General features: G+C 37.9%; 1 protein-coding gene and 1 non-coding gene across 4 annotated transcripts; both read left to right on the top strand.

The window, feature by feature from the left end:
* Positions 1-5,404: 5,404 nt before the first annotated feature.
* On the top strand, positions 5,405-5,511 carry LOC147285993 (small nucleolar RNA R71). Its single transcript, XR_015122150.1, has one exon. It is a non-coding gene; the product is annotated as a small nucleolar RNA R71 (small nucleolar RNA).
* Positions 5,512-11,022: 5,511 nt separating this feature from the next.
* On the top strand, positions 11,023-17,211 carry LOC147285994 (Protein kinase superfamily protein). Of its 3 annotated transcripts, none has more exons than XM_086241125.1 (8): positions 11,023-11,445; positions 12,073-12,507; positions 13,921-14,292; positions 14,660-14,872; positions 15,321-15,692; positions 15,852-16,095; positions 16,178-16,325; positions 16,548-17,211. In XM_086241125.1, the coding sequence occupies exons 1-8, from the start codon at positions 11,415-11,417 to the stop codon at positions 16,923-16,925; spliced, it is 2,193 nt and encodes a 730-aa protein (XP_086097251.1). In that variant the 5' UTR covers positions 11,023-11,414; the 3' UTR covers positions 16,926-17,211. The 3 variants fall into 3 exon arrangements, with proteins under 3 accessions (XP_086097251.1, XP_086097252.1, XP_086097253.1); XM_086241126.1 differs by having other exon boundaries at positions 12,076-12,507; XM_086241127.1 differs by lacking the exon at positions 12,073-12,507 and having other exon boundaries at positions 11,025-11,445.
* The last annotated feature ends 9,254 nt before the right edge of the window (positions 17,212-26,465 follow it).

Raw genomic sequence — 26,465 nt, forward strand, 5'->3', positions numbered from 1 at the left:
CACTCGCATGGGAATCAATTCATTGTCATCATTTTTCACAACAGTGATGCCAGATTTTTTTGGAACAACGTAGACAAGACTCACCCAATGACTATCAGAAATGGGGTAAATGTCATGCCTCAATCATGAATAAAATCTAATATCTCAGAGTGAAGCGTGACTTACGTTCTAATCACAGATTAATAAATTTTTTTCTACAATTAAGACGTGAAAAGAAAAGAAAAGAAAATAAAATAATTGAAGAAACTAAGTAAAGTGAAAATGAAAAATATACTTTATTTAGTAAACTACTGTTCCAAGAGTACCATACTAGATGTTCATCTTTTTATATATTACAATTTATTGATAAACAAACAAAATATAGTACTCCAGCAAACTCTCTAAATTTCCCTTAGGTATTCCACACCATCGGTCATATTTCTGTCACCCGCACGATCTATTAGGGTGTGAGCTTTTAAGGCTCAATAGGGTATAGTGATCCCTCATGGCCAGTTATCACATTTAATCAATGTCTCAGTAAAAGAAAAGAAATACAGATAATGATTTCAATTATAAGCAATGAGAATGTGTGTACTCACTCTTTAACCATTCCCGTTGACACATACCCAAGACAAGCAGGCCTACACGTCTCATACCATGCATCCTTCCACTGTGGCCCCGAATGTCCCAAGTATGAGCCAACACCCGTCCGTCCCTTAAGCCCAAATATTGTGAATATTATTAATTCCACTTTTCCTTCAATAATTCTTCCACAAATCATGAGCTCACCAGGTACATCTCCCTTTCTCCATGGTGTCTCTAAATCACGAGACCACCAAGTTCATCTCCCTTTCTTCTTGGTGTCTTAATTAATCATTTTCTTAACATTGTTCACAATCACACTTTCCTTATGCACTTATGATTATGCATGTAAAGATAAACATTAATGTATGTGTAGAGAAATTAAATCGGATATTAATAATAATTAAACCTTATGCAATTTGAGTGTATCACAAACTTAAGAAATTTCACAGTGCACACACAAGATTAATAATAAAAGCTTCCTCTCAAATATAATGAACTTGATACATTTAATAAAGAAATACCATCACAAGTAATAAAGATAAATTATCACAAAAAAAATCACACAACATGACACAAGGATTAATTGTAATATAGTCTAATCATTAAGGAAATAGAGACCCTACCTTAATTTCTTGAGCACGGGTTCCTTCTTGGTCCGTTCCTATGTGTTCGGGTCTAAAAAGTTAAAAAAAAATATAGTTTAGATATAACTTAATTAAATTTAAATTTATTTCACTCTCTTTTTAAGGAGAGTGTAACTCACACTCTAACTTAGAGGTGTTGGATTGATGCGAAACTTGTATCAATGGACTCGTATCGAAAAATAGAGTTGGAAGGGAGAAAATTGGCCAAAAAGGGTCACGTGAAACAGCCGCACGCGCCACCACGCGCCGGCGGTACGAGTGGGGGTGGCTGGCCGGTCACTGTTCATCGTCTCTTTAAAACAACCCCTGTTTTTCCAGTTTTTTTATCTCATTTTTTACTCGACTTTTGACCTACCAAACTTTCACCAAATTGAGCAAACTTATACTTGATTTAAAGCTCTGCATCACCTCTTTACAACCATATAAAGAACATGAAAAACGGACGGTTAAAACTCAAGTTATAAGGCTCGGAAGGAGGCCATACGAACATTCAAATTTTCTGGAAAAATTTCCAGATTTTTCATTTTTCTTGGTTTTTTATTTTCTTTCGTTTTCAACCCTCAAAACCTATTCCTATGGCTATAATAAGGTTATAAATAAACTATTTTTAGTTTAACAACACCAAACAAAGAGGTATAACCAAAATTTAAAAATAAAAGTTTCAAAAGAAAATTGCTAAAAACACCTATGGTTCCATGAGCTCACCTTCCTTCCTATCCTTTGGAGTTAAAAAGAGGCTAAAACCTGTAATTCCTACAGTAAAAAGAAAAACCACAGAAACTAAAAGATGTTGTTCAACTGTTTAAGCAAAGTCTAAACAACTAAGAAGGATGAAGCTTAACTTTGAACTCTAACTTTCTCAAGTTTCTTCCTTCCCCTTTCTCTCTCTCTCTCTCTCTCTCTCTCTCTCTCTCTCTCTCTCTCTCTCTCTCTCTCTCTCTTCTTCCTCTCTCTCTCTTTCTCTTTCTTTTCCTCTCTCTCTTGCTCTCTCTTTTTCTCTGTTTAGTTTTGCTGCTTAAGGGTATTCTTAAGCACACTTACACAATTTATTTATAGCCAAAGTCTTGGTTAGAGTAACCATCTAATTGGTTTATTCAGTTAAGAAGAAATGAGGCTAATCATTATTTAGATAAGGACTCATCCCTCCTAAGGGATCTTTACCATTGATCTTAAGCTTAGGTATTTCAAATTAAGACGGTTGATGGACATTGGTGTTATCCCTTCTTCCATATATTTTTTTTTTCCTCCTAAGGGATCATCACCATTGATCTTAAGCTTAGGTGTTTCAAATTAAGAGGGCTGATGGACGTTGATGTTATCCCTTCTTCCATATATATATTTTTTTTAAGTTGGGCTTTTTAATCTTTTGTAAAACAATTGGGCTAAAGCCCAAACTTAGAAATTTAACCCAATTTTAAAGCCCATAAATATTATAGATAATTAGGCTTAGGTCCTTTATAAAAACAGTTTTTAGATGGAGACCGGGAGTGTTTTAAAATTTATAAGAAAATTCTTTTAATTCATAATAATTTAGAAGACAATCATTTTAATTTATAATAAAGTTCTTTTAATTTATAAGAAAATCCTTTTAATTTATAATAAAGTCCTTCCCCAATTTGAAGGGTATTTCTCCTCCTAGGGTGTAAAGTCGGCTTTATAGAAGCTGCATGTTAGGTTTTAACTCCGAGATTTTGGGCGGAGCCCAAAATCTTGGAGTTAAAACCTAACATAAAGCCGTCAAAAAAAAAAAATAAAATGACTTAATTAAAAATCCTAAATCACTACCGGTCTTAGTCTAAAAAAGGCTCAAAAAATGGACTGAACTCTAAGTCTCCCTAAATATTATTGTTATTATTATTATTATTTTGAACATTACAGTAAATGACACCAACATCCACAATTTCAAAACCTCATTCCTCACTACTTCCTTCATGGCAGGATTTAAACGTCTTTGGGGCTCATAGGAAGTATTAGTGTTGTCCTCTAAGTGGATCCTATGCATGACAATGGATGGAGAAATGCCTTTGATGTCAGCAATGGACCAACCTATGGCTTCCATGTTCCTTCAAAACTTCCACAAGCTTACATTTTTTCTCAACATCTAAATCAGAGGCTATGATCACGGGCAAGAATCGAAAGATCCTAAAAACACATACTTGAGGTTATCAGGTAATGGTTTGAGATCTAGCTTGGATGGCTCAACAGTGGAAAGAAGTGGAGGATTTTTGGAAAGAGGAAGAGGTTTCACCCTTGGTTTCCAATTGGCGGTGTTCATGATGGGTGTGGAGTCCAAGAGTGCATTGACTTCTTCTATGACTTCATTAAGATCAAAGTCACAACCAAAGTGGGCTAAGCATGCTTCTAGTGGGTCCTTAACACTATCTCTATGAAAGGAGTCTACTACTATTTGTTCGATTAAATTAACCTCACAAATGTTATCCTCAGCCTCTTGTGATTGGTGACTTATGTTAAAAATATTAAGATTCATAGTTAAGTTTCCAAATGACAAATTTATGACTCCATTCCTACAATTAATTTGGGCATTTGCGGTGGCAAGGAATGAACGTCCTAAAATTACCGGAATTTGTTCACAAGCATTGGTTATGGGTTGGGTGTCTAGCACAGTGAAATTCACGGGGAAATAAAATTCATTAACCTTGACCAAGACATCTTCCACCATTTCCCTAGGAATTTTAGCCGACCTATCCGCTAAAGAGAAAGTCACCAAGGTTGGTTTCATCTCTCCTAAGCCAAGTTGCACATAAACAGAGTATAGTAAAAGGTTCACACTTGCTCCTAAATCTAGCAATGCTCTTCCTATATAATGAGTTCCTATCGTGCATGCAATGGTAGAACAATTGGGATCCTTGTACTTAACCGGAATTCAATGCTCGATAATTGAACTAACTTGTTCGGTGAGAAAGGCTTACTTTGGAACGTTGGTTCTCCTTTTTATGGTGCAAATGTCTTTCAAGAATTTGGCATAAGAAAACACTTGTTTGATGACATCTAGGAAGGGGATATTGATATGGACTTGCTTGAACACTTCTAGGATTTCATTAAATTGTGCATTTTTCTTTGTCTTAGCCAACTGATGAAGAAATGAGGCTTTGGGCAAAAGCGTTGGAGAATGATCAACAATTAAAGACTATTTTCCTTTTGATCACTTGACATTATGATCAACATTAAGCTCTAGGTCACCTAATCCATTTGTTTCATATTTGTCATTTCATCATTTTCTTTTTCCAAATTGGGTATTTGAACCTTATTATCAATTTGCCTACCCGACCTAAGGGTTGTGATAGACTTAACATGCTCATGAGCATTGGATGAACTAGATGGATCAACATGAAATTGAGCCTTTGGATTAGGAATGGGTTGACTTGGAAATTTTTTCTTCTCTCTCTCCCACAATGTTAGCTAATTGACCAATTTGATGTTCTAGGTTCACAATGACTTGTGTATTTTGGTTGGTGGAAGTTTTAACGTCAACAAAGGCTTGACCAATCAATTGCATGAACTTTTGGAAAGTGTCCTCTAAGGGTGATGATGGATTTTGTTGTGGGGGAACACTTTGTGGAGTGGGATGAGGAACATGAGAAACATAAGAATATGAGGGATTAGGAGGACGAAATGAATTGTTTGGCATTGAATTTCCTCCTAAGTTTGTTTAGAGTTGACCTTGTCTCCAAGAAAGATTTGGGTGATTCTTCCAATTGGGGTTGTAAGTTTCAGAAAAGGTGTCTTGGTTCACAAATGGCTTCTTAAAATTGTTAAGGGCATTCGCATGCTTAACATTGCTCTCGAAAAAAGTGTACAAAAGAAGAATACGCTTGGACATTATGCATATCAGACTAGCACAATGAAAACAAACCTCACTTTGGACATGGTTAACGGAACTCATGGTTTGACTCAAGGCTAAGGCCTCCACCTTTCTCATTAGGCTCTCAATCTTAGACCCTAAGTCTATATCGCCTTTCACTTCATACAACCCCCCACGCTTTGGTTCTTTGGCTTGTCTATCATGTGGGTTGGAGAAATCTTATTATTGAGAATTTTCGGACAATTTTTCAAAGACATCATAAGCTTGCTTTTCCCCAAGATTTCAAAACGTACACACATTCATGGACTCTACCATATTGCGATTTATTTGAGTTAAATCATTGTAAAAGTATTGCACCAAACGCCACGTCTCGAAACCATGGTGAGGACATCTCAAAATTAAGTCCTTGAATTGCTCCCAACTTTCATAAAACTGCTCATCATCCTTTTGTCTAAATTCTGAAATGTCTCTCCTAAGCGTGTTAGTCCTAAACATAGGGAAAAATTTTGACAAAATTTTTTTAACAAGTTGATCCCATGAGGTGATGGAACCGGGGGGTTGGGAGTTAAACCAAGCTTTCGCTTTGTCCTTAACCGAAAATGAGAATAAATGGAGACGCATAGACTCATCAGGAAAATTTTGGTATCTAGAGGTTGAACAAATTTCAATGAATTATTTAACATGCGTGTACGGGTCCTCTCAATCCAATCCGTGGTACGAAGGTAACAATTGAATGATGTGAGGTTTAATCTCAAAATGAGTTGCGGTAGTGTGGGGCAACACTATGTAAGAAGGGGTGTCTATGAGGACGGGAGCAAAATACTCTCTCAACGGCCGAATTTCAATGTTATTTTCACCCATTTCAATTACCGGTTCAATTCTTTATCTTAAATATCTAAGTGTTCTCTCAATTTCAAGGTTGAATGGTACTAAATCGTGATTCAATGAATGGCGACCAAACATACACTAGACGGCTTTCAAGAAAAGAATTTTTCAAAAATCTATTTTTTTAAATTAATTTTTTGAACTTAATTAACTACCTTTTTAGACGCAAATATGGACAAACTAACAAATAAACAAAGCAAACACAACTAATAATCACAAAACAAAGAGTTAATCCAAACAAGCAATTTAATTATCTTTGACTTAGACTTGGGTAGTGTTTTTTAGATAATCTTAATCTTGATTAAGCAATAGACAAGCTCCTCCTCTCTTTCAAAGCAAATTAGCAGCATACCGGTATAAGGCTTTTAAAAATACAACCAAGCTGGTTCCGGAAGGGGTGGAGGAGTCACAAACGGTCTTTCTTAAAACTCAGTCCCCTTTAAGCATCAAGATGAATGCAACCTTAAAGAACCTTTCTAGACATTGTATTTTCAAAAACACTCATCGGAGTATCCACTAACTGGCTCCTTCCAAGAGGGTCCTATGAGTTTCGTGAACCCTTTGGCCAATGTCTACTTGATTTTAATTAAATTGAGTTTGAGATTAACGAAAGCAAGAGATGGTTAGCCTAGGTGAGCAAGAAGTTGGTGATTAAAATCCAATCTTTATCTTGTTGGGGGTGAATGCCATTACTAGTTGATTATGCAAGAATGCTAATTGAAAAATGCAACAATCAACAAAGCAAAGATATATGAAATTGTAAAATGTACAAGTAAGGCAAACACCAATCAAGAAAGCTTTTAAAAAGAAAAAGCTTAGAGTATACCACTAGTGTGGTGATATTGGCCACAACACATTAGGAGAAGGCAACCAAACTTTTGCTAGCAATTCCTCTTTCTTGATGACCACACATTTGCAAACTTCTCCCTAATGCACGTACTAAAATGAAAAATATTAGAATAAATATTAAAACTACAATGAAAGGAGAAAGGGAAATAGAACTAAAATAAAATAAACAAGAGATGAAAATAGGAAAAGAGAAATGAAAAAAAGAGGAAATAGAAATAGAAATATAAATTACCTTATCTAAGGTTGCAATGAACAATATGCACAAGACAACAATAAATAAGATTTAAGCAAATTATACTAAATGACAAAAAGATATGGATATATATTATTTTTTTTAACAATAAATAAAAGAAAAAAGAAAAATTCAACAATTAAAACTAGAGGCAACAACCTAAAGAAAACAAGGAGATAAATATGCTAAAGATATATATATATTTTTTCTTTTCAAAAGATGACAAAGTAGACAAAACTAATGGTAAAGAAAATAAAAGATGATGCTAGATATTAGATATGAAAGCTACAAGTAAAGAGGAAACTATAAATATGCTAAATAAAAACAAGAAGTTATAACTATCACAAGCACAAAATAAAGAAAACTACCAAAATAAACAACAAACAAAAGTGATGGAATATAAATTTTTTTTTTCTTTCTTTTCTTGGCACCTACAAGAGAAGAGATGCAAGAAAGTGTAAGAAAAATATATATTTTTTTTGGCACTTATAAAAGTGGAAAAAAGAACAAGAAAAATAAATTAAAAAAATACTAATTAAAGGAAAATTCGAATTTTTTTTAAATATATATATATATTTTTTTTTTTGTGTAGAAAAACAAACTAAATGAAAACTAGTGGAAGATTTAAATTACCAAAAGACTAAACTAGTGTATTGAACACTCCCTCGGCAATGGCGCCAAAAACTTGTTTTAATTTATTTATTACTTGCAAATATACGAGTCTTTATAGTAAAGTTCGTATAGAAGACGAGGTGGAACCCAATGGAGTGTTGCAATGAGATACACTAAATTTAAAACTCTAAATTTATTTAAAACTTACCTAGCTTGGAAGATTGTGGTTTGTGAGGTAACTAAAAGAAAATGCAACTAAAATATAAAACAATAAAGTAGATGAAAGGAAAATAAAGTAAAGAAAAGGGCAAGAATTTAAATACTAAAACTAGAGAGGAAAAAGGACAACTTTTTGGTATTGGAAGTTAAACAATAGTATAAAAACCAAGGTTAGGATTCCATACCACTATGAACACATCAAGTGAGGCTTTTAGTAATTTTTCAAAAAGGAGGGCACCAAAGAGTTAACTTGATGCCTTCTTCCAAATATATTTATGATTTGAGCACAAAAATTGAAGATTTATATGGTAGACATTGATTTTGCTTAAAAATACAAACTTTAAACAACCCAAGTGAACCAAAGACTAAGGAACAATTAGAGTTCAAAAAGGTTTACGTTTAAAAGATTAACCATAAATCAAAATGTTGAAAGAGGCTCTAACTATCCATAATATATGACATTATGGGCGAAAGATGGTTTCTTTCTCATTTCATAAACAAGATCTAGAACTTTTAGGATCTAGGTAAGGAAAAAATTAACATAAAAGTCTCAACTTGATAATACTCATGATGGTGCTTCCTCCTTACTTTGGTAAGGGGGTTTAGTGACTACCAATGAGCTTAGAACTTAAATAAAAGGATAAGAAGAAACAAAATAACATTTAAACTAAGAGAGAACAATGAATAATTAAATAAAGCAACTAGATTATTAAATAAGTAACTAAATAGCATAAGGTAAATAAAAGACAAAGAAAAGAGATAAAAGAGACATGAATTAAAATTTCATTTTATTAAATAAAAGTGTAATAAAATAAATAACATTCATATTCTCTCTCATACATCATAGTCAAAAGGCTTTGGAAAAGAAATCCTAGGAATAGCTAAAAGAGGCAAAAAAATTAAATACAGAAGAAAAAAAATATGAAGAAGGGGCTAAAGGCTTCTTTAAATAAGCAAAGAGTAGGTAATGTGATGAGGAAATGATCAGCACAAAAGCTGGTGCAAGGAGATCTCTGCCACGTGTCACGCAGCAACAGGTATGGAGGAGAGAGAGAGACAAGCAGGAGAAGAAAGCTGGCTGCGGCTGGGAACAGCTGACCGCCACGTGTTGCCTTCTGGTTGGAGGAGAGGGAGATTAATGAGAGAAAAGAGAGAGAGGCGGAAAGAAGGTGCCACGTGTCACCACACGGATGGCTGATTGGATGATTAATCAAATGAATGCGTGACTGTTTCACGGGAAGGAGAAAGATGCGGCTTGGGCGTGAGTGGCTGGCTGCATGAGACACGTGTCGCAGTTGGAGAGGAAGAAGGAGAGACAGTTGGGCAGAAGGATGCGCGGAAGCAGTTGGTGAGGTGCCACGTGTCGACGCAGGAGTGGCTGGAAAAAGGTTAATCAAAGCAATTTGATGACGTGATTGTTGTTGGCGAGTGACTCTTCGCCTCCCACTAGGCTGGGCCAGCTTCAACATTTTTTTCTTCTTCTTCCTTCAGCTGGGCCTGCGAGTTGGGCTCTCCATCTGCAATTCTTCTTTCTGGGCTAGGCCAGCTTCATTTCTTTTTTTCTTTGGGCCATTTTTTTTTTCTTCCCTTGTTTTGATTAAACCTACAAAATAAAATAATACTAATTAATAAAAACTTGAATACTAAAAATAATCATGACTCAAAAAAATTTATTCTAGAAAAACCTAATAAAATCTAAGGAATTAGATAAAAACTAAAATTACTCAATATTTATCTAGAAATTTAAAAAATATTAATTAAATCACTAAAATGCTAAAAGACAATGACTAAAATGTAAAGTTTAAGGATATAAAATATATTATAAAATGAACTCAACAAGTGTGTTATAATCCCTTTCTTATTTTACCTTTCATTTTTATCCATTGGTTTAGAAATCTGTTGAAGGAAGTACTAAGGAATAGAATGGCTCATTATATGTTTCATTGTTCAATTTTATAACTCGGTTTCAAGTTGAGAAGTTTTAATGAATTCCCTTTGATTTGAATTGCTTCACTTTGTGTATTTCAAAGCAAGAGTCTGTTTTCCATCTCATGAATTCATTTACAAATTTACTAGCTCACTACTTATACAAAGCTTCCAGTGGTTGCAATTGTTTTTATAAAAGTAAAAATTTAACTCTGATTTTTAGATGATTATTTGTGTTGATTGTTATTACATTAATCATTGGCTTTAAGATAAAATTATCTCAAGGTTGATGGCCAATGTGGCGCTACCACATGCTCAAAGTGAGAGACCCCACCTTGGGGTGTGACATGTGGACACCAAATTTGCTCCACATGGATGAATAATATCATATTGATTAAATAAAAATAAAAAAAACTAACAAAACTTTTAAACCTTATAAAAATACAATTAAATATGACATCATTAATCCATGTGGTTTAAATTTGGTGTCCACATCATTTAAAAAATTCACGTGAGCACTATCTACACTGATATTTAATGTCCTTATTAACGAAATTTGTAATGGATGTGTTATTTTGTAAATTTCTATTAGTGTACTAATCTGAAATATTTTTTTGTTTATGCACAAATCTGAAAAAACCACATATAGTTAATGGATGTATTTGTAATTGAGCCAAAATTCTTTAACATTCAATTTATGGGTAGTTTTACATATGTAAATTTAAAATAACTATTAATATTTAAACTATTTTATTTGCAAAAATCTGATAGGGTTTAGGGTAAACTTGAGTGGTGCCAATTTGAATAGGTATTGAGGAGAATGAAAGACCTAGCTGTAGTTAAGAATTTTTTGATTTTGTGCGTGCCCCATAGGTGCATTTTTCTGGCTTCATCTTCGGTGGTGATGAAGGATTTTGTTATTCTGAGATTTAGTGAATGTATTACGATCATTTGAGTTAGGGATTAAAATTATAATTTACTAAATAAGAAAGAGGGTTGTATAGTGAAAGTAAAAATAGTGTCCATATAACAGCCCTCTCAAACTTTTGGTATATGGTAATCCCCTAATACCGATTAACTGAGGGAGTGGCATCCCTACTTAAACACAAACAACCATTCATTTACACGACTGTCACGACCCACTGCCAGCAGAATGGAGACAGCCGAACGTCCTTGTTTTATTACCGTTAATTTGTTATTTCTTTTCCGTTAAGGGGCGCACTTTAGCTATGAATAAAAGACTGTGCGCCTCCCCAGAAAATAAAAAACGAAAAAGAAAAGCAAAAGGCTTCTGCAGCACTGGAGGAAGAGGAAGAGGAAGAGGAAGAGAGAGAGAGAGAGAGTGAGTGAACTCAACGACACCTTCACCAACAGTCTTTTTCTCTCTGGACTCGAGCCTCCACTTGGTGAATTTAGCTCCCTATCCGTCCCTACAATTCAACTCGGCGATGGCGATTACGACTCCGAGTCTACTGTTCCGAGTTCGGATTTTCACGACGGTATCTCCGCCGTTGGATCCTCGTTCAAACGCCTTTAGCGACGGTCTCAGCTCCTAGTGTTGCTGCTTCGCGTTTCAAGTTTTGTTGCGCTCATTAACGGCGTGATCTCGCGGTTGGTTTTGTAGATCTACAGCGTTCCAAGTAATCGACGGCTGTCGGTGATGTCTGTGCTCACTGCTTCTCTTCCCACTGGTAAATTTAGTTTTGTTGTTGCTTTTTGGGTCATTTTTGTTAGTTGCAGAGATCTAGTTGAAGTTTTGAAGTGAGAACTTAGCTGAATTGGGTTTGAAGCTTATTGCTTTTTTGCTGCTTTGCCTAATGATGGGTCCCCATTCTTTAGTGAGCTTCAGAGCTCATCAGTGGTAGTAGTAGTAGTAGGAGTAATTGTTTGTGCGATGCATTCATTTAGATACATTGTTCCTACCTCACCTTTTCAACCTGTCCTTACTGAAATAAGGAAAAGGGGTTGTTATTAAAACTGTGATTTGCCTCTTTCTGGTAATGAATTGAGTGGCAGCGAGGAGCTCGGGTTTCATAGTAGCCCTTTGTTTGTATGCAGAGAAGATTTACGAAAATGAAATGAAATAATTATTACATGCTTAGTCCCTTCATAAACAAGGCATTTTATTAGGGTTTACTAAGTGCTGTTTTAGTTTTCTTGGGTCCCTGCAACAAGGGGGACCATTCAATGCGTTTGTTTCGGAGCCATTCAAACTAGAAATTGGGTAACAAATTTAGAGCTTTCCTTATTGTGGAAGTTTTTGTCACTGTGAGTTCCTTTTGATTGGTAGATTGAACTCTAATTTTGAATGAAAAAAGCAGGAATATTGAAGAAGGTCCAATGGATGTTGATTAAACAGTCGCTTTTGTTGTGTTACGTGATATACATCGGTGATGCCAAAGTACCAGTACTCAAAGCACCATCAATATCTCCAATGGGTGCACCTTTGGCAGTACTCACCATGCCAAATCTTCCCCTGCCAGCCAATTTGCCAGTGTCCCATAGGAAATGGCAAAAACATTTCTTGCCACGTGCTGCACCAATTGCACTATCACCTGCACACCCTCCTTTTTATGGCCCCTTGATAACTGCTGGTCATCCCCCTACAACTTCCCAATTGTCGAAGCCGTCAATGAAGAGGAGTGGCTTAGCACCTCCCATTGCTGGCTTTAAGAATATTGCCCCAACACAGTCAAATGCTGGTACAATTCCTTCTGGTTTAGCTCAGCCTCCACTCTCTCCTTCCGTTTCCAGTAAGTTACATTCTGGACCATATTCTTATTTTCCTCTTTTTCTTATTTTATGAATTCAATCATTTCGGATTATTACTTTACTATGAAAGAATTGGAATACTCATTATTAATATGCTTAATTTGGATCATTTAGTCCTTTGATAATATACATATACACACACAGAAGGCCCTTCTTATAAGCGATCCCTTTTATTAAGAAAAGAAAGGAACTATATTGTTGGGGCTCACCCTGCAATGTAGTCCATTGGTCCCAAAGTGGCCATTTTTCAGGTCTTCCTTTAAGGGTCACTCTTAAAAAAAAGATCATCCAAATCAAAAATTGATTAGACATTTAATCATCATCATGATGATTTCAATATTTCTCAGAAACACTGTTTGTCTTTTATTTGATCACAATTAGATGACTAAATGGTTTCCAATATTTATTTATTTTTGTATGAATGATTTTTGAATAAGAACTTAAAAAGTGGATCAGATTATTGGATCGCATTGGGGGTGGGCCTCACATGTTGTCCCTTTCTTTTCTTAAAAAGAGGGATCCCTCTTACTACCTATATATCATACTCTCTCTCTCTCTCTCTCTCTCTCTCTCTCTCTCTCTCACACACACACACACACACACACACAAAACATAAATATACAACCAAATTTGGATTAGATTGTTGCAAGTGTTTGGCTGTCACTCTCTGCTGACAGAACTTATTTGGTATGGGGGCAAAGAATAACGCTGTTACACTTTAAAGTGTGCAATTTTGGCTTCTATTTGGACTATTTGGATAGAAAGGATCAAAAGGATCTTTCACAACAGGAAGGTTTCTATTTGGGAGTCAAATAACAAGCCTCTATTTGGGCCTCTCTGTCTAAACATTTTAGGAATATTCCTTTTGGTATAACACAATCTTGATTGGGTGGAAGTCTTGAGTTGATGTAATTTTTCTTGTTAGGCATTAAAGTGTGCAGTTTTGGCTTCTATTTGGACTATTTGGATAGAAAGGAACAAAAGGATCTTTCACAACAGGAAGGAGGAGTTGGTTTCTATTTGGGAGTCAAATATCTAGCCTCTCTTTGGGCTTCTTTGTCTAAGCATTTTAGGAATATTCCTTTTGGTGTAACACATCTTAATTGGGTGGGAGTCTATTGTTGATGTAATTTTTCTTGTTAGGCAATGGTTGCTGTTTTTGCTTGATGGACTTTTTGTCCATCTTTCATTGTATTGTTTCCTTCTCTTTTATAATAGTTCCCATTTCCTATCCACAAAGTATATATATTGAAGTTGTTTACATGTGATGAAGTACTAGGCTTCCTACTTAATTTCATACTAATGTCAACTGTTTGATTATTATTTATTCCACACAATGTAATTGTGCTGAACCTAACTTTGGTGCTGACAAGGGTGTTTTTCATTTCTTCCAGACTGTTGCAAACCAGATATGGTATTGAGACGCGGAAGTCGGGGTTGCCACTGTGTTTATCCCTTAAAGCTTGACCTTCTCCTCTTAAATGTTTCACAAAATCGTAATTTGAATCTTTTTCTTGAAGGATTTGCTTCCCAGCTTGGTTTGAAAGTTTCTCAAATAGAGCTGATTAACTTTTATGTACTCAGCTTATCAAGGTTAAATATTTCGATGGATATTACTCCATATTCAGGGGTCAGTTTCTCTGCCAGTGATGCATCTGCAATAAACTCTTCTCTTGTCATGCACAAGGTTAAGTTAGACCCTGCATTAGTGGGTGATTACAAACTCCTCAATATAACTTGGTTTAAACCTCCACCTCCTTCTCAAGGTAATTCTGACATGTCCCCTAATGTTTTCAGAATCTTCTTAACTTGTGTATGTTTTCAATATGGTGGCAATCTTTACGGTGAGACAACTGTAATGTTTCAAGTTCTAAGTACATATTGCTTCATTCATGTAATCCATAGTAACAAATAGGTAATCTCTGTGCATTAAGGTAGCTGTGTATTTGCATGTACCGTACTATATATATATTGTTTAAGGTGTGAGGGGGTAGAGCAATAATTTATTTGAAGTTGTTTCTTACTTTATTATGTCTTTTGATATTGATGATTGGCTTACTTGCTTTGAGGAATTAGCTTTGTTGCATGAATATTAACATGCTCTTCTTATTTTTGTTTTTTTTATCTTTAAAGCTCCTGGTTCTGCCACATTACCAGTGGAAGTCCCCCCAAAACCATCACCAACTCTTACATCCTTAAGTGGTTCAAATAAAGGGAAACATCCAAATTGGGTTCTTATTATCGGTATTGGGGTTGCCATACTGTTCATTGCCATTATATCTGTGCTTATACTTTGTTTATGCACGTTCCGTCAAGAGAAGACTAAAGCATCTCCTAGAGAAACAGGTGTGTGTTTTAAATTTCAGAATCATACATTTCTTTTGTTTTCTTCTGGTCTCAATGTTGTTCATAATCATTGGATATTATCCTGGTCATTACTTACTATTGCTAGGAACCATTGTGTGGACCAACTTTTAGTTACACTTTAGAGTTTTTAATTATGAAGATATTGTTTTCCATTAAATTATTGTTACTTTTAATAATAAAAAGTACCCGTAAATCATGCCTCTGGGTGTTTCATTTTAAATGATCTCAATCCAGTTAACCAAGAAAATTTTTAAGGACTGATGAAAAAAGATGCATGAAACACCAAAACAGAAATTGGAAGCAGAATTGAATTTGACCGTTCTACATTTCTACATGATTACTATAGGTTTTCTTTCCACGGAATCTTTTCAAGTTGTTTATTTCATGCGCTTTTCCCTCCTTTTTCCTTTTCACTTTTCAACCCCAGAAAAGCAGAGGACTATCGATACGGTTCCAGCGGTAGGATCTCTACCCCACCCAAGCAGCACTCGATTTCTGGCATATGAAGAACTTAAACAAGCAACAAACAACTTTGAACCTGCAAGCATTCTCGGAGAGGGTGGTTTTGGCAAGGTTTTCAAGGGTGTCTTGAGTGATGGTACCGCTGTAGCAATTAAAAGACTTACTAATGGAGGGCAACAGGGGGATAAGGAGTTCTTGGTTGAGGTTGAGATGCTTAGCAGGCTGCATCATCGTAATCTTGTCAAGCTTGTGGGGTATTATAGCAGTCGTGACTCCTCACAGAACTTACTTTGCTATGAACTTGTACCAAATGGAAGCTTGGAGGCCTGGCTCCATGGTAATTTCCTGAATCACATTTGCATCCAAATTTTTCTGTTTCTACTAAATTTATTTATTTTTTGAGTGTAGCATTTCAAAATAGAAAACAGTTTATGCCTTAATCATATTTTTTCTTTTTGATATGCATTGCTGACAATACTCTTTCTCTCTCTCTCAGGTCCCCTGGGAGTAAATTGTCCTTTGGATTGGGAAACCAGAATGAAGATTGCACTTGATGCTGCCAGAGGACTTGCTTACCTGCATGAGGACTCACAACCTTGTGTTATCCACAGAGATTTTAAAGCATCCAATATATTGCTTGAGAACAACTTTAATGCTAAAGTTGCTGATTTTGGACTGGCTAAACAGGCACCTGAAGGCAGAGCAAATTACCTTTCTACTCGTGTGATGGGCACATTCGGGTTGGTCTCAATTTCTCTCCTCCTTAAGCTTGTCATCTCCACCATATGGAATGGCACTAAGATTTAATAACTTAATTTACAGGTATGTAGCTCCAGAGTACGCCATGACTGGACACCTACTTGTTAAAAGTGATGTTTACAGCTATGGGGTTGTCCTCCTTGAATTACTCACTGGAAGAAAGCCTGTAGATATGTCACAGCCAGCTGGACAGGAGAATCTTGTCACTTGGGTTAGTATTATTTATAAATCCGTCCCTCATTATTCTGTTTCTAAATGACCACTTTTTCTATTGAAAATGATAGAATGTAACTAGTGTCATTTCTTTAGAAAAAAATGAAAAGAAAAGAAATAGTGTTATATGTGTTCCTTCTTTTGAAGCGCGATATTCGTTTTGTATTTTGCCAATATTATTTCGGATGGGAAAGTGAGACGTGGATTTTCTTTCTTTCAGGCAAGGCCAATTCTTAGAGACAAAGATCGACTGGAAGAGCTTGCTGATCCTAGTCTTGGAGGAAAGTACCCAACAGAAGATTTTATACGAGTTTGCACAATTGCAGCAGCTTGTGTGGCTCCCGAGGCAAGCCAACGCCCCACAATGGGTGAAGTGGTACAATCACTGAAGATGGTGCAACGGGTCACCGAATATCAGGATTCCATGTTAACCTCTTCCACTGCCAGACCCAATCACAGGCAGTCATCAACTACCTTTGAGTCTGATGTGTCATCATCGATGTTCTCTTCTGGTCCTTACTCTGGCCTAAGTGCCTTTGATAATGAAAACATCTCACGGACAGCAGTTTTCTCAGAAGATCTTCATGAAGGACGATAAGTACTTAACAGAAGTTTACATTCTGTTCGAAGCACACTTGACTGTCAAGTACAGCAACTTAGGAGCAGTCCCCTTTTGATGAGGAGGGGATATACAGGTTGATTTTTTGTGTAATGGGTAGGTCTTGTAATTGTGATTTTAATAGGGGAAAGGAATGAGTGCCTTTTTTGTAGTCCCTTGTGTGGGGGAACCACTGTTCAGTTTTCCCCTAGGCAGTGGTTCTCTCTTCACGGTGGATGAAATTTTGTATATGCCTTGTAAGCTTGTTTCTTGAAATTGTGGTTTAAAGGTCTCGTGTTTATTTATTTTTGTTTTTATTTTTTCCTCTTTTCTTTCAAATCCATGTTATCAAGTAGGTAATGAAATTGGAATGAAGAATGATAGCTACAGTAGTAGGCAACTATAGCTAGCAGATGCTAGCTTGTTGCCTTAAAACCTTCAACATGTTTGGAAGGCTGTAAGGCATAAAAGATCAAAGAAACTTAGTGTCGTTGTGTCTTCCCCTTCCCTTCCCTCCCCTCTCACACAAAGCCAGAGCCAACGATGCCTTTCAGGCGTTGTTGGCGAGTGAGACGCCAACAAAGGTGCCTCTGAACTGACTTGGCCTGATCCCCCCCCCCCCCCCCTTATGTCTATTCCAGTTTGCCTTTGCCTGATGTTATTGACACTTCTACTCCAATTAAATACTTTTCTATACATTTTTCGTGAATCGACGTATTGGTTATAGTGTGGTTCAAAAGTCAGTGTGATAATTTGATTGGGGGTTATGTTGTTGGCTCTCATTCTAGAACTTTGACTAGTATGCATGGTTAGTGGAGCTTCTATTGGATTTGGGGATCCTCTTGGCTTTCGAGGACCAAGGAAATAACTGAGGACCCTGAAGAGGATCGGATGAGGACTCAGGGATACCATGAGAGGATCAATGAGCATATCGAAGAGAAGATGGAGTTGCTCTATTATAAGATCTAGGACGATATTGGAAAGTAACATGTGAGAATGAATGCAATAGCAATTTGATCTCCTCAATGACTGGACTTTCAGTGCAAGACACTCCATATATATGGATTAAACGAATAACACCCTGGGCATTGGATTCAAAGATGCAGCGGGTAAGACCAACATTTATTGCCAATTTCATTCCTCCAAAATAGTCATAGCCTCCGTAGACGATGAAGACCATATTTCCTTCATTGATTTGCCATTATACTCATAATTTCCTTACCCGTTACCAATTACTGCCCCTATTCTTTGTAGCTCCTGTAGCATCCACATTTATTTAAGATAAATTCAAACCTGAAAGCTTAATTTCCATACTATGGGGAAAAATATTTCACAACACAAATTTGGAGCCCAGTTAATTAAATGAACCCAATTGGGGGATGAACCAACAACATAGAGAGAGCCTGGGTAGAGCCCAGCCCGTTCATGAAAGCTCAGGTAATTTACCATGTGAAGGAATGAAATATGAACGTGGATGTGGGAAGCAAGTAACCTCAAGTGAACGTCGGAATGCAAAACGCGTGAAATGAAATTACTTTGATATCAAGTCGTGAACTTGATTCTTGTGGAACCATGGTTTTACAATTGTGAGGACCTAGAGTAAACAAGGAAGGACCCATAGAATAACTAAGGGACCTACTCCCTATTTCGTCCGTGAAGAATAACAAAAGCTATAGGACCCCCGATTTATATTAAATAGGGGTACCGTGGCAAAGCATGATATAGGACCACTACTTTCAATAAAGTAAGCAACATCCGTGCAAGACGTTTTAACGGACCATGTGTTAGTTTCTAGGATTTGTTATGTTGGCTATTTTCCTTGTCAAAACAATTGTATTAATTTGTATTTAATCACTCACAAGCTCTAGGCTAGACTTAGGACAAGTTCTGCTGCATTGAAGAAGTCAAGAATGAACAAAGACACAAGGTATACTGCACTTCATTCATTTCATGAAATTAACAGATTTTTGTCTATTTGACTAGTCATTCACTGATCATAAAGAACAATGTTTTTCACGTACAGTGGTTGATATTTAAGTTACAGTCGCTACAGTGGGTCCATTTCGGGTTTTGCTTTTTAAGCCCATTTCATTGAAAGCCCATGTTCTGTTTTTCACTAAACATGCATGTGCATTGCACATGGCTTGGTTCCCCTACTGTAGCAATTAGATCTGATTGCATCTTTGCCATTCACGCCACACACCTTCACACATCAGCACTATTCATCATCTTCCCCATTTCTGATTTTTGCAAAATAAAGCAAAATTCCTTTTTACAGCTCCTCATTCCTATCCTTAGTAATACTAGGATACCCCTCTAGGACAAAGAGAATATGCCCCTCATTCGTCTCTTGTGGACAGCCATTGATTGGCTTCCACGTGGCTTGGGCGAACATGAATGTTGCGTGGGTGTGTACGGGTATATGGGCATCTGGTTCAGATCTTTTCTGTGTGTCGATGAGCAATTTTTGAGCGTGTATTCTTGGGGTTTCACGTCTGGGTATTTTCTATGTGAAGTGCTCATCTTCAACTTTTTCAGAAAATGGTCTTTTAATTCTTGAAAAATCATAAAGAGATTTTCTGAACTTGTTTTTGTTTAATCTAAAATTCTATATGGGTTTGAGTGCTTAAATGTTTTCATACATTCTTCAAACACATTCATTTTAGATTTAAGTTGAAGGATTCAATATCAATCTTTTCATGCCGATAGCTTGAGAAGGTTGATCTTTGTTTGTGAATCCTACATTTGCATATCATGTTCATGCATTGATGAAACCACTGGGCTTGGTGCGAATTGGTGCCATGGGTTGATGAGCTTGGAGTGGAGCTGCCTTCTTCATGAATGACCGATTGCCTTGCTTATGGAAGTTGCACAAAGGGGTAAGAAAGCTGCCACTTAGTCTAGGACTTAGTGATTGAGCTTGTGTGCTGAGTGCTCCCTTTTGTATTGAACTTCTGATTTAGTGGATTGCCTGGTCAGCTGGATAGACCCCCAGTTTTTACCCTTTGTGGTTTTTCTGGGTGAACATCTTGTGTGCATTTGTCTTCCTTGTTTGTGTTGTTATGATTACTGATTCACTCAACATTTAAACACAAATCGGTACTGTAGCTATATGCTGGAAATTGATATATGCCTTATTTAATTGTCTAGCTAATCACACACCACTGTAGTTGTGGATAACACTGGGATGCCTACTGTGATGGATCCTCTGAGTGTATAGGATCTCACTTGTTCCTTGGTGTGTTTGATTTGTGTTGTTTACTGAAGTGATTTTTGGTTTTTAGAAGTCAATATGGAGTTTCATATTTTTGTTACTGGACCGTCTGAGTTGTGTTTGGTTGACTAGTTCGTGAGTGATCACATAAACCAAAAATTAGGGTCCGATCACTGAAAGTGAAATTAATCAAGTTAATTGAGTGAATAGATCACCTAAATTAAACTTTCACCATGCGAAATGGGTAAGAGCCGAGGGACCGAGCAAGGAACAAACTTGAGGGACCGTTAAAAACGTATATCGCGAGGGACCGCCAAAAATGAAAGAATAAGAGGCACATGTATGCTTACACCCACACGCAAGGGGACCTCCCCCAAAGCAAGAAATGGGAGGGACCTAAAAACTCTACATTCTACTAGGATTCTAACTCTCATAAAACTCAAAGTGGCTTGAATCCTTCCCAAATAAGAATTCAAGTATAGGAGTTCACTTCCACAAGGAGTATACTTCCTAGTGACTACAAGTTTATCAAACTTTCAGTCCTAAGGCCATGAGGATTAACCCATCCTCTATATATACGCTCTCATAAGATCAATCAAATGTATGTTGTTGTAACACGAAATCTCCAAGTAGCTTGAGTTTAGAAATCTTTGGTCTTGAAAACATAGAAAACCTTCGGAGGTAAGAGGGCACCGGTGTCGTGCCGGCCAAAGGCTCTCCGACGGTCAAGTTAGAAAAAAAGATCAATTATCAACTCAGAGCATTGGCTTAGAGCTTTGGAATTACTTACTTTTGTGTGATCTTATGAGAGTCTGTTTATAGGGGATGATTTATTCCCTATGGCCTTAGGATTGTAAGTTAGTTAGACTTGTAATCACCAGGAAATATAATCCATATTGGATTGAACTCCTATACTTGAATCCTTGTTTGGAGAGGATTCAAGCCATTTAATTCGTATGGGAGTTGGTTTCCCAGTAGAACATGAAGTTCTTAGGTCCCATTAGTCATGGGTGGTATGGAAATACCTTCGTGAGTTTTGGGTGCATACTCGGATGTATCCGCAAGTTCGGATAGGTCCCTAGGCACGGATGGATCCATGGGTTCGGATGTATCTCCGTGTTCGGATGCATCCGACCCCCTAAGTGAGTGTGAGGGTAGTTACCCTTTGCTCTATATTTAATGGATCCTTCAACTCGTGGTGATATATACCTCCGGTCCTTTTGCATGCATGTTGTTGAAAAACGTCCATAACTTCTAGGTCTCTCAAACCATAGGTCGTATTCTTCTAACACCATGGGTCCTATATTTTTATGCATTTTCCAATGGACCCATGAGAATGAATAGGTCTCCTCCTTTTTCTATGAGAATGGATAGGTCCCATGTTAGAATAAACCATGGTCCTATGCTAGAATATTTCATGGTCCCACATATGTAATTCTTAAGCTCTGAACCATTGCTTTGAATTTATAACGATCTTGTTTACTGACTTGACCGTTGGAGAGCCTTTGGCTGACACCACACCGGTGCCCCTTTACCCTCCGAAGGTTTTTCTTGTGTTTGGAGGACCGCCGTTTTCTACGTTTAACTACTTGGAGATTTTGTGTTACAACAATTCTTAAGAAATTGCAAGTATAAATTAAGAAGCTCAGTTATTTGACAAGGTACCCATTTTGAACATACAACAACTAAGAAAAACACTGACTTAAGCATAAGAGTATCTTTTGCAGGTACCCCACCCACAGTTCAAAAAAAACAAAAACTGAAGCCAAGATCTAACGAGTGCAAACCCTCTCAACAATGCAGAGTTCGATTCTTGAGTCCACATCACCTGTAGGCCAAAGAATTCTTCTTCTTGGACCTGGTGGGAGCGGTCCGAGATCTCCTTCTACAAAACAACAAAATTCAAGAGGCTCTCAGTGAATGGGGGATGCGCCTCTTTACATAAGGAAAATGTTCGATAAACTCCGCGAAACAAAATGGATAGCAGAAGATGCGCCGAAGAAAGTCGGAGAATACGAAAGACAACAAGAGGAAGGCAATATGCATGAAAAGATGTAAGAAAGGATGGAAGAACCTGAAGGAAGATCCTCGACCAAAGTATGCTCAGACGAAGTGGAAATTATCAGGGGTCATGAAGGTGACGATTCAGGCCCATCCGGGCATGGACATCAGAAAAGACCCAAGGAAGGGGAGCTAAGAGACATAAAAGTTCGGGCCAAGCATAACTTCACCAACACTCTCCTCACCACTTGCCTAACAAATACTTTACGAGAAAACAAGGACTTAGGATAGTTCACGCACCTGCACCATTGCGTGAACTCGCAGAGAGGTGGGACTGCACAAAGAACTGTGAGTTCCACAAAAACTTCGGTCACAACACGGATGATTGCAGAACTTTGCGAGAACAAGTGGAAGCCAAGTTGAGGAAAGACATGATGGATCAATACAGGATTGGCGAAGGAGAACAAAACACCAGGCGCGATGACAGGCATGAGCGGCAAATTGTGGGCCACATTCAGAACCGAATTCACGCTGAACATGAATTAAATGACGTCAATGTGATCCACGGCAAGCCGTAGCAACCAGAAAGAGAGAATTTGACAGCGATCTCAAAGAAGGCAGGTAGAGAAGGTTCGGCGCGTTTATGGTATCAGTAGTGCATCACTCACTGCAATGTCGTTAAGCCAATAGGGGGCCACCATGTTCACAAGAAAGGACCGGGAAGGAATCCAACTCCCACATGAAAATGTACTGGTAGTTATGTTGCAAATCGCAAACTCTCAAGTGAAAAAAGTAATGATTGAAGGAGGAAGAAGCACTGACATGTTATATTGTGACGTGTATAAGTGGATGGGTTCGAAAAAAGATGACATCTGATCCAACCTGTCGCATATCACAAGATTCAATGGCTCCAAAGAACAACCGATGGGAGACATAGCATTCCCAGTAACAGCCGTGGGCAAAAATGCTATTCATCACATTCGTGGTATTTGACTCACCCAATGCCTATAAATTCATTATGGATAAAAATTGGATAGACAGGATGGAAAGAGAGGCATCAACTCTTAGCTAGGCAGGTCATGAGGTGCGTCTCGAGTGATGGTCTTAGCACAGTCGTCATTAAGGGAGACCAGATGACGGCCAAGAAATGTTACAACATCGATTAGACATGAGAGCTGCCTCGGGAGCAGCCAGAGCTAAAACTGAAGCAGAGCAATTAATGGAGGGCCCACTAGCATAGCAGAGCCTGAGATTGAGGAGGCATACATCAACATTCGGTTTTGAGGGGTGGAATTTGTGGCGTCAACCTATAGGGTTTATCCTGAGGCGGAACTTGACCCACCAACGATAGAGGAATTACGCGAGGAATTTTTGGATCCTCAGGATCGAGAAAAGAAAGTGCTAGTGGGTAACCTCCTACTAGAGTGCGAGAGGAAATTGCTACTAAAGGTTTTGAGAGTAAATAAACAAGTTTCAGTCTGAACGCACCAAGAAATGCCAATAATCGATCAAAGCATAGCTTGCCACCGCTTAAACGCCAATCCCGGTCATCTTTTATACAGGCAAATATTAAAGAGATTTGCCCAAAGAAAACCTAAATCATAAGTGACGAGATTGACAGATTATTGGAAGCAGGATTCATCAGAGACGTATAGGGACCACAGTGAATGTCCAACGTAGTCATTGTTTAGAAGAAAAATTAGAAAAGACGTGTATGCATCGATTTCACCAATCTAAACAGAGTATGCCCGAAAGATTGTTATCTGCTCCCAAAGATCGATTAAATGGTAGACGCGACCACAGGCTATGAGCCATTAACCTTCTTAGATGCGTATTCATGATATAAAAAAATAATGATCGCAATGGAATATCAAGACAAAACTATATTCATCTCGGAGCGTGGGCTATATTGTTACAAAGTCATGCCGTGCCGACTGAAAAACGCAGGGTCGACTTATCAACGACTGGTAAATCACATGTTTAAAGAACATATCATATACACTATGAAAGTTTATATAGATGAAAGAGGGAGAGTCACATCGGGCATTAGGAAGAAAATTTTTAGAGTTCTGAGGTAGTACTGCATGAGGCTAAACCCCATGAAATGCATTTTCGGGGTATCATTAGGGCAATTCCTTAGGTGCATTGTAAATAGCAAAAGCATAGGCTGAACCTAGAGGTGGGCATAAGCCCGCCTAACCCATCAGGCTCGGGTTGGTCGAGTCGAGTCCAAGACACAAAAATCAACCCGTTAGTATAAAACTGACCCACCCTATATAAATGAGTCGGTTACGGGTTAGGTTCTCACCAGTGTAGATAAACTGACCTGCCCAAATAATAGGTTCCCAACCATTGGAGTCTTCTTTGTCTCTTAGATCCTTCTCAAACTCTCTTTGTCTCACAGCCACCACACCACCGCACCATCGATCTTGAGGCCAAGATCATCAAAATCTCTCTATCTCTCAACAAGCATAAGGCTACATTGCATCACCCAGCCACCATCCTAACCTCACCTGAAACTTCAAATTGATACCAACCTACATAACCCCCAACCCGACAACACTCCAAACTAAGCCGACCGAAAAGAAATGGTTCTGTTACAGGTCGGTGACGCTGCAAATCGAGGCCCTCGGTGAGGCCGGCAATTTGGGTCCTAAACCGAGCTACCAGAACTGATGCTCACCCCTAGTTGAACCCGAAGATTGTAGAGATTCTAAGGAACATGCCAGAACTGACTACACTGAGGGAGGTACGAATTCTTATCAGAAGGATCGTAGCCTGAGCCGGTTCATCTGACTGTTATCTAACCAATGCAAACTTTTTCCCAAATCATCCGAACCAAGGGAAGAGATGTGTCGGGGTCAAAACAGAGGGAGGCTTTTAACCGTCTCAAGGAGTATCTGACCAAACCTCCAATCCTCTCAGTACCGAAGTCGAACGAACCGTTGTACCTGTATAATAATCATATACCTCTAAAGTGGAAGCGATCAGAGTTTTGTTTTGAGAGGAAGATAACAATCAGCACCCCATCTTTTATATTAGAAAAAGCTTTTTGGATTAAAAAAAACAGGTATAGCTCAACGGAGAAGCACGCTCTGGCATTGGTAACAGCGAAAAGAAAGTTAAGGCAGTACTTCGAGGCCTGTACTTACCCATCATCCCATAAAGGCTATCCTGGAGAAATTGGATCAATTGAGAAGGATGACCAAGTGGGCCATAAAACTCGGAGCATTCGATATCATCTACCAGCCTCGAACTGCACAAAGGGGGCAAGTGGTTACAGATTTCATCACGGGGTGCCACACGGAAGGATAGGAAGAAAGAGGATAGATGGTTGTTGAACCAATACCAACAGAACTAGTTCCTTAGGACTTGTACGTAGACGGATCCTCGAACTAGTATGGGGCTGGGGTCGGTATAACTTTCATCAAGCTAGAAGGACTAAAGGTTAAGAGCGCAATTCGATTGAATTTCCCTGCCACCAATAACATTGTAGAGTACGACAAAGGACGAGAAGATAGAGACTTATCAACAACTTGCTAAGAAGCTAATTCAGGATTTCAAATGGGTATAAGTCAACCAACTTCGCAGGGATAGGAACACACTTGTAGATCAATTGGAGAACGCCACCTTTGCTATGATCACAAGGTTGGTCAAAGACGTAAAGATCGAAAAATTGGCAGCACTAACTACGAAGCAGATGATGTCCAAAAATGAAATTGTTCAGATAAGGAACGAGCCGATCGAGTCAAATGAACAAGCTGAACCAAATTGGATGACCTTAATTGTCCAATACCTAATGCACGGCACTCAACTAGATGACCCAAACGAAGTGAGGAAAATTCACACAAAGGCTGCCAGGTGTTGTTTAGGCGATCCTTTTCTGGTCCATACCTCATGTGCCTCAGCCTAACCAAAGCTAAATGGACACTCAAAGTGATCCACAAAGGGGGATGTAGAAACCATCCAAGGAATCTGAGTAGTACGTACGAATAGCTCTAATGTCCAGGGAAATCGAGTAGTACATATGATCAAAGTCTAGAGCACAAAGTCCTAGTGCAAGAATATTTCTAGCCCTACATGTCCAGGGAAGTCGAGTAGTACGTATGAAGGTGTGACAAGTGCCAAAGATAAACTTCACTTGACTCTCCAAAAACCTAAACTCAGTTACTGGACCTTGGCCATTTGTCCGATGGGGAATGGATATAGTCAAACCCTTCCTGTCAAAATCGGGGGAAAGTAAAGGGTGCTCGTAGCTATGGATTATTTTATCAAGTGGGTTGAAGCCGAAGCGTCCGGTAAAATAGAATAAGTAGAGGTGATCA

The sequence above is a fragment of the Dryas octopetala genome, chromosome 4 (genome assembly GCF_963921425.1).
Source record: "Dryas octopetala chromosome 4, drDryOcto1.1, whole genome shotgun sequence".
Taxonomy (NCBI): Eukaryota; Viridiplantae; Streptophyta; class Magnoliopsida; order Rosales; family Rosaceae; genus Dryas; species Dryas octopetala.

What these genes read in the sequence shown, in the direction of transcription:
- LOC147285994 (XM_086241125.1), top strand. Translation starts at nt 11,415, where the DNA reads ATGTCTGTGCTCACTGCTTCTCTTCCCACTG. An exon ending in AGCATCTCCTAGAGAAACAG is followed by an intron (nt 14,873 to 15,320) that starts GTGTGTGTTTTA and finishes TTTCAACCCCAG; the next exon opens with AAAAGCAGAGGACTATCGAT. An exon ending in AGGAGAATCTTGTCACTTGG is followed by an intron (nt 16,326 to 16,547) that starts GTTAGTATTATT and finishes TCTTTCTTTCAG; the next exon opens with GCAAGGCCAATTCTTAGAGA.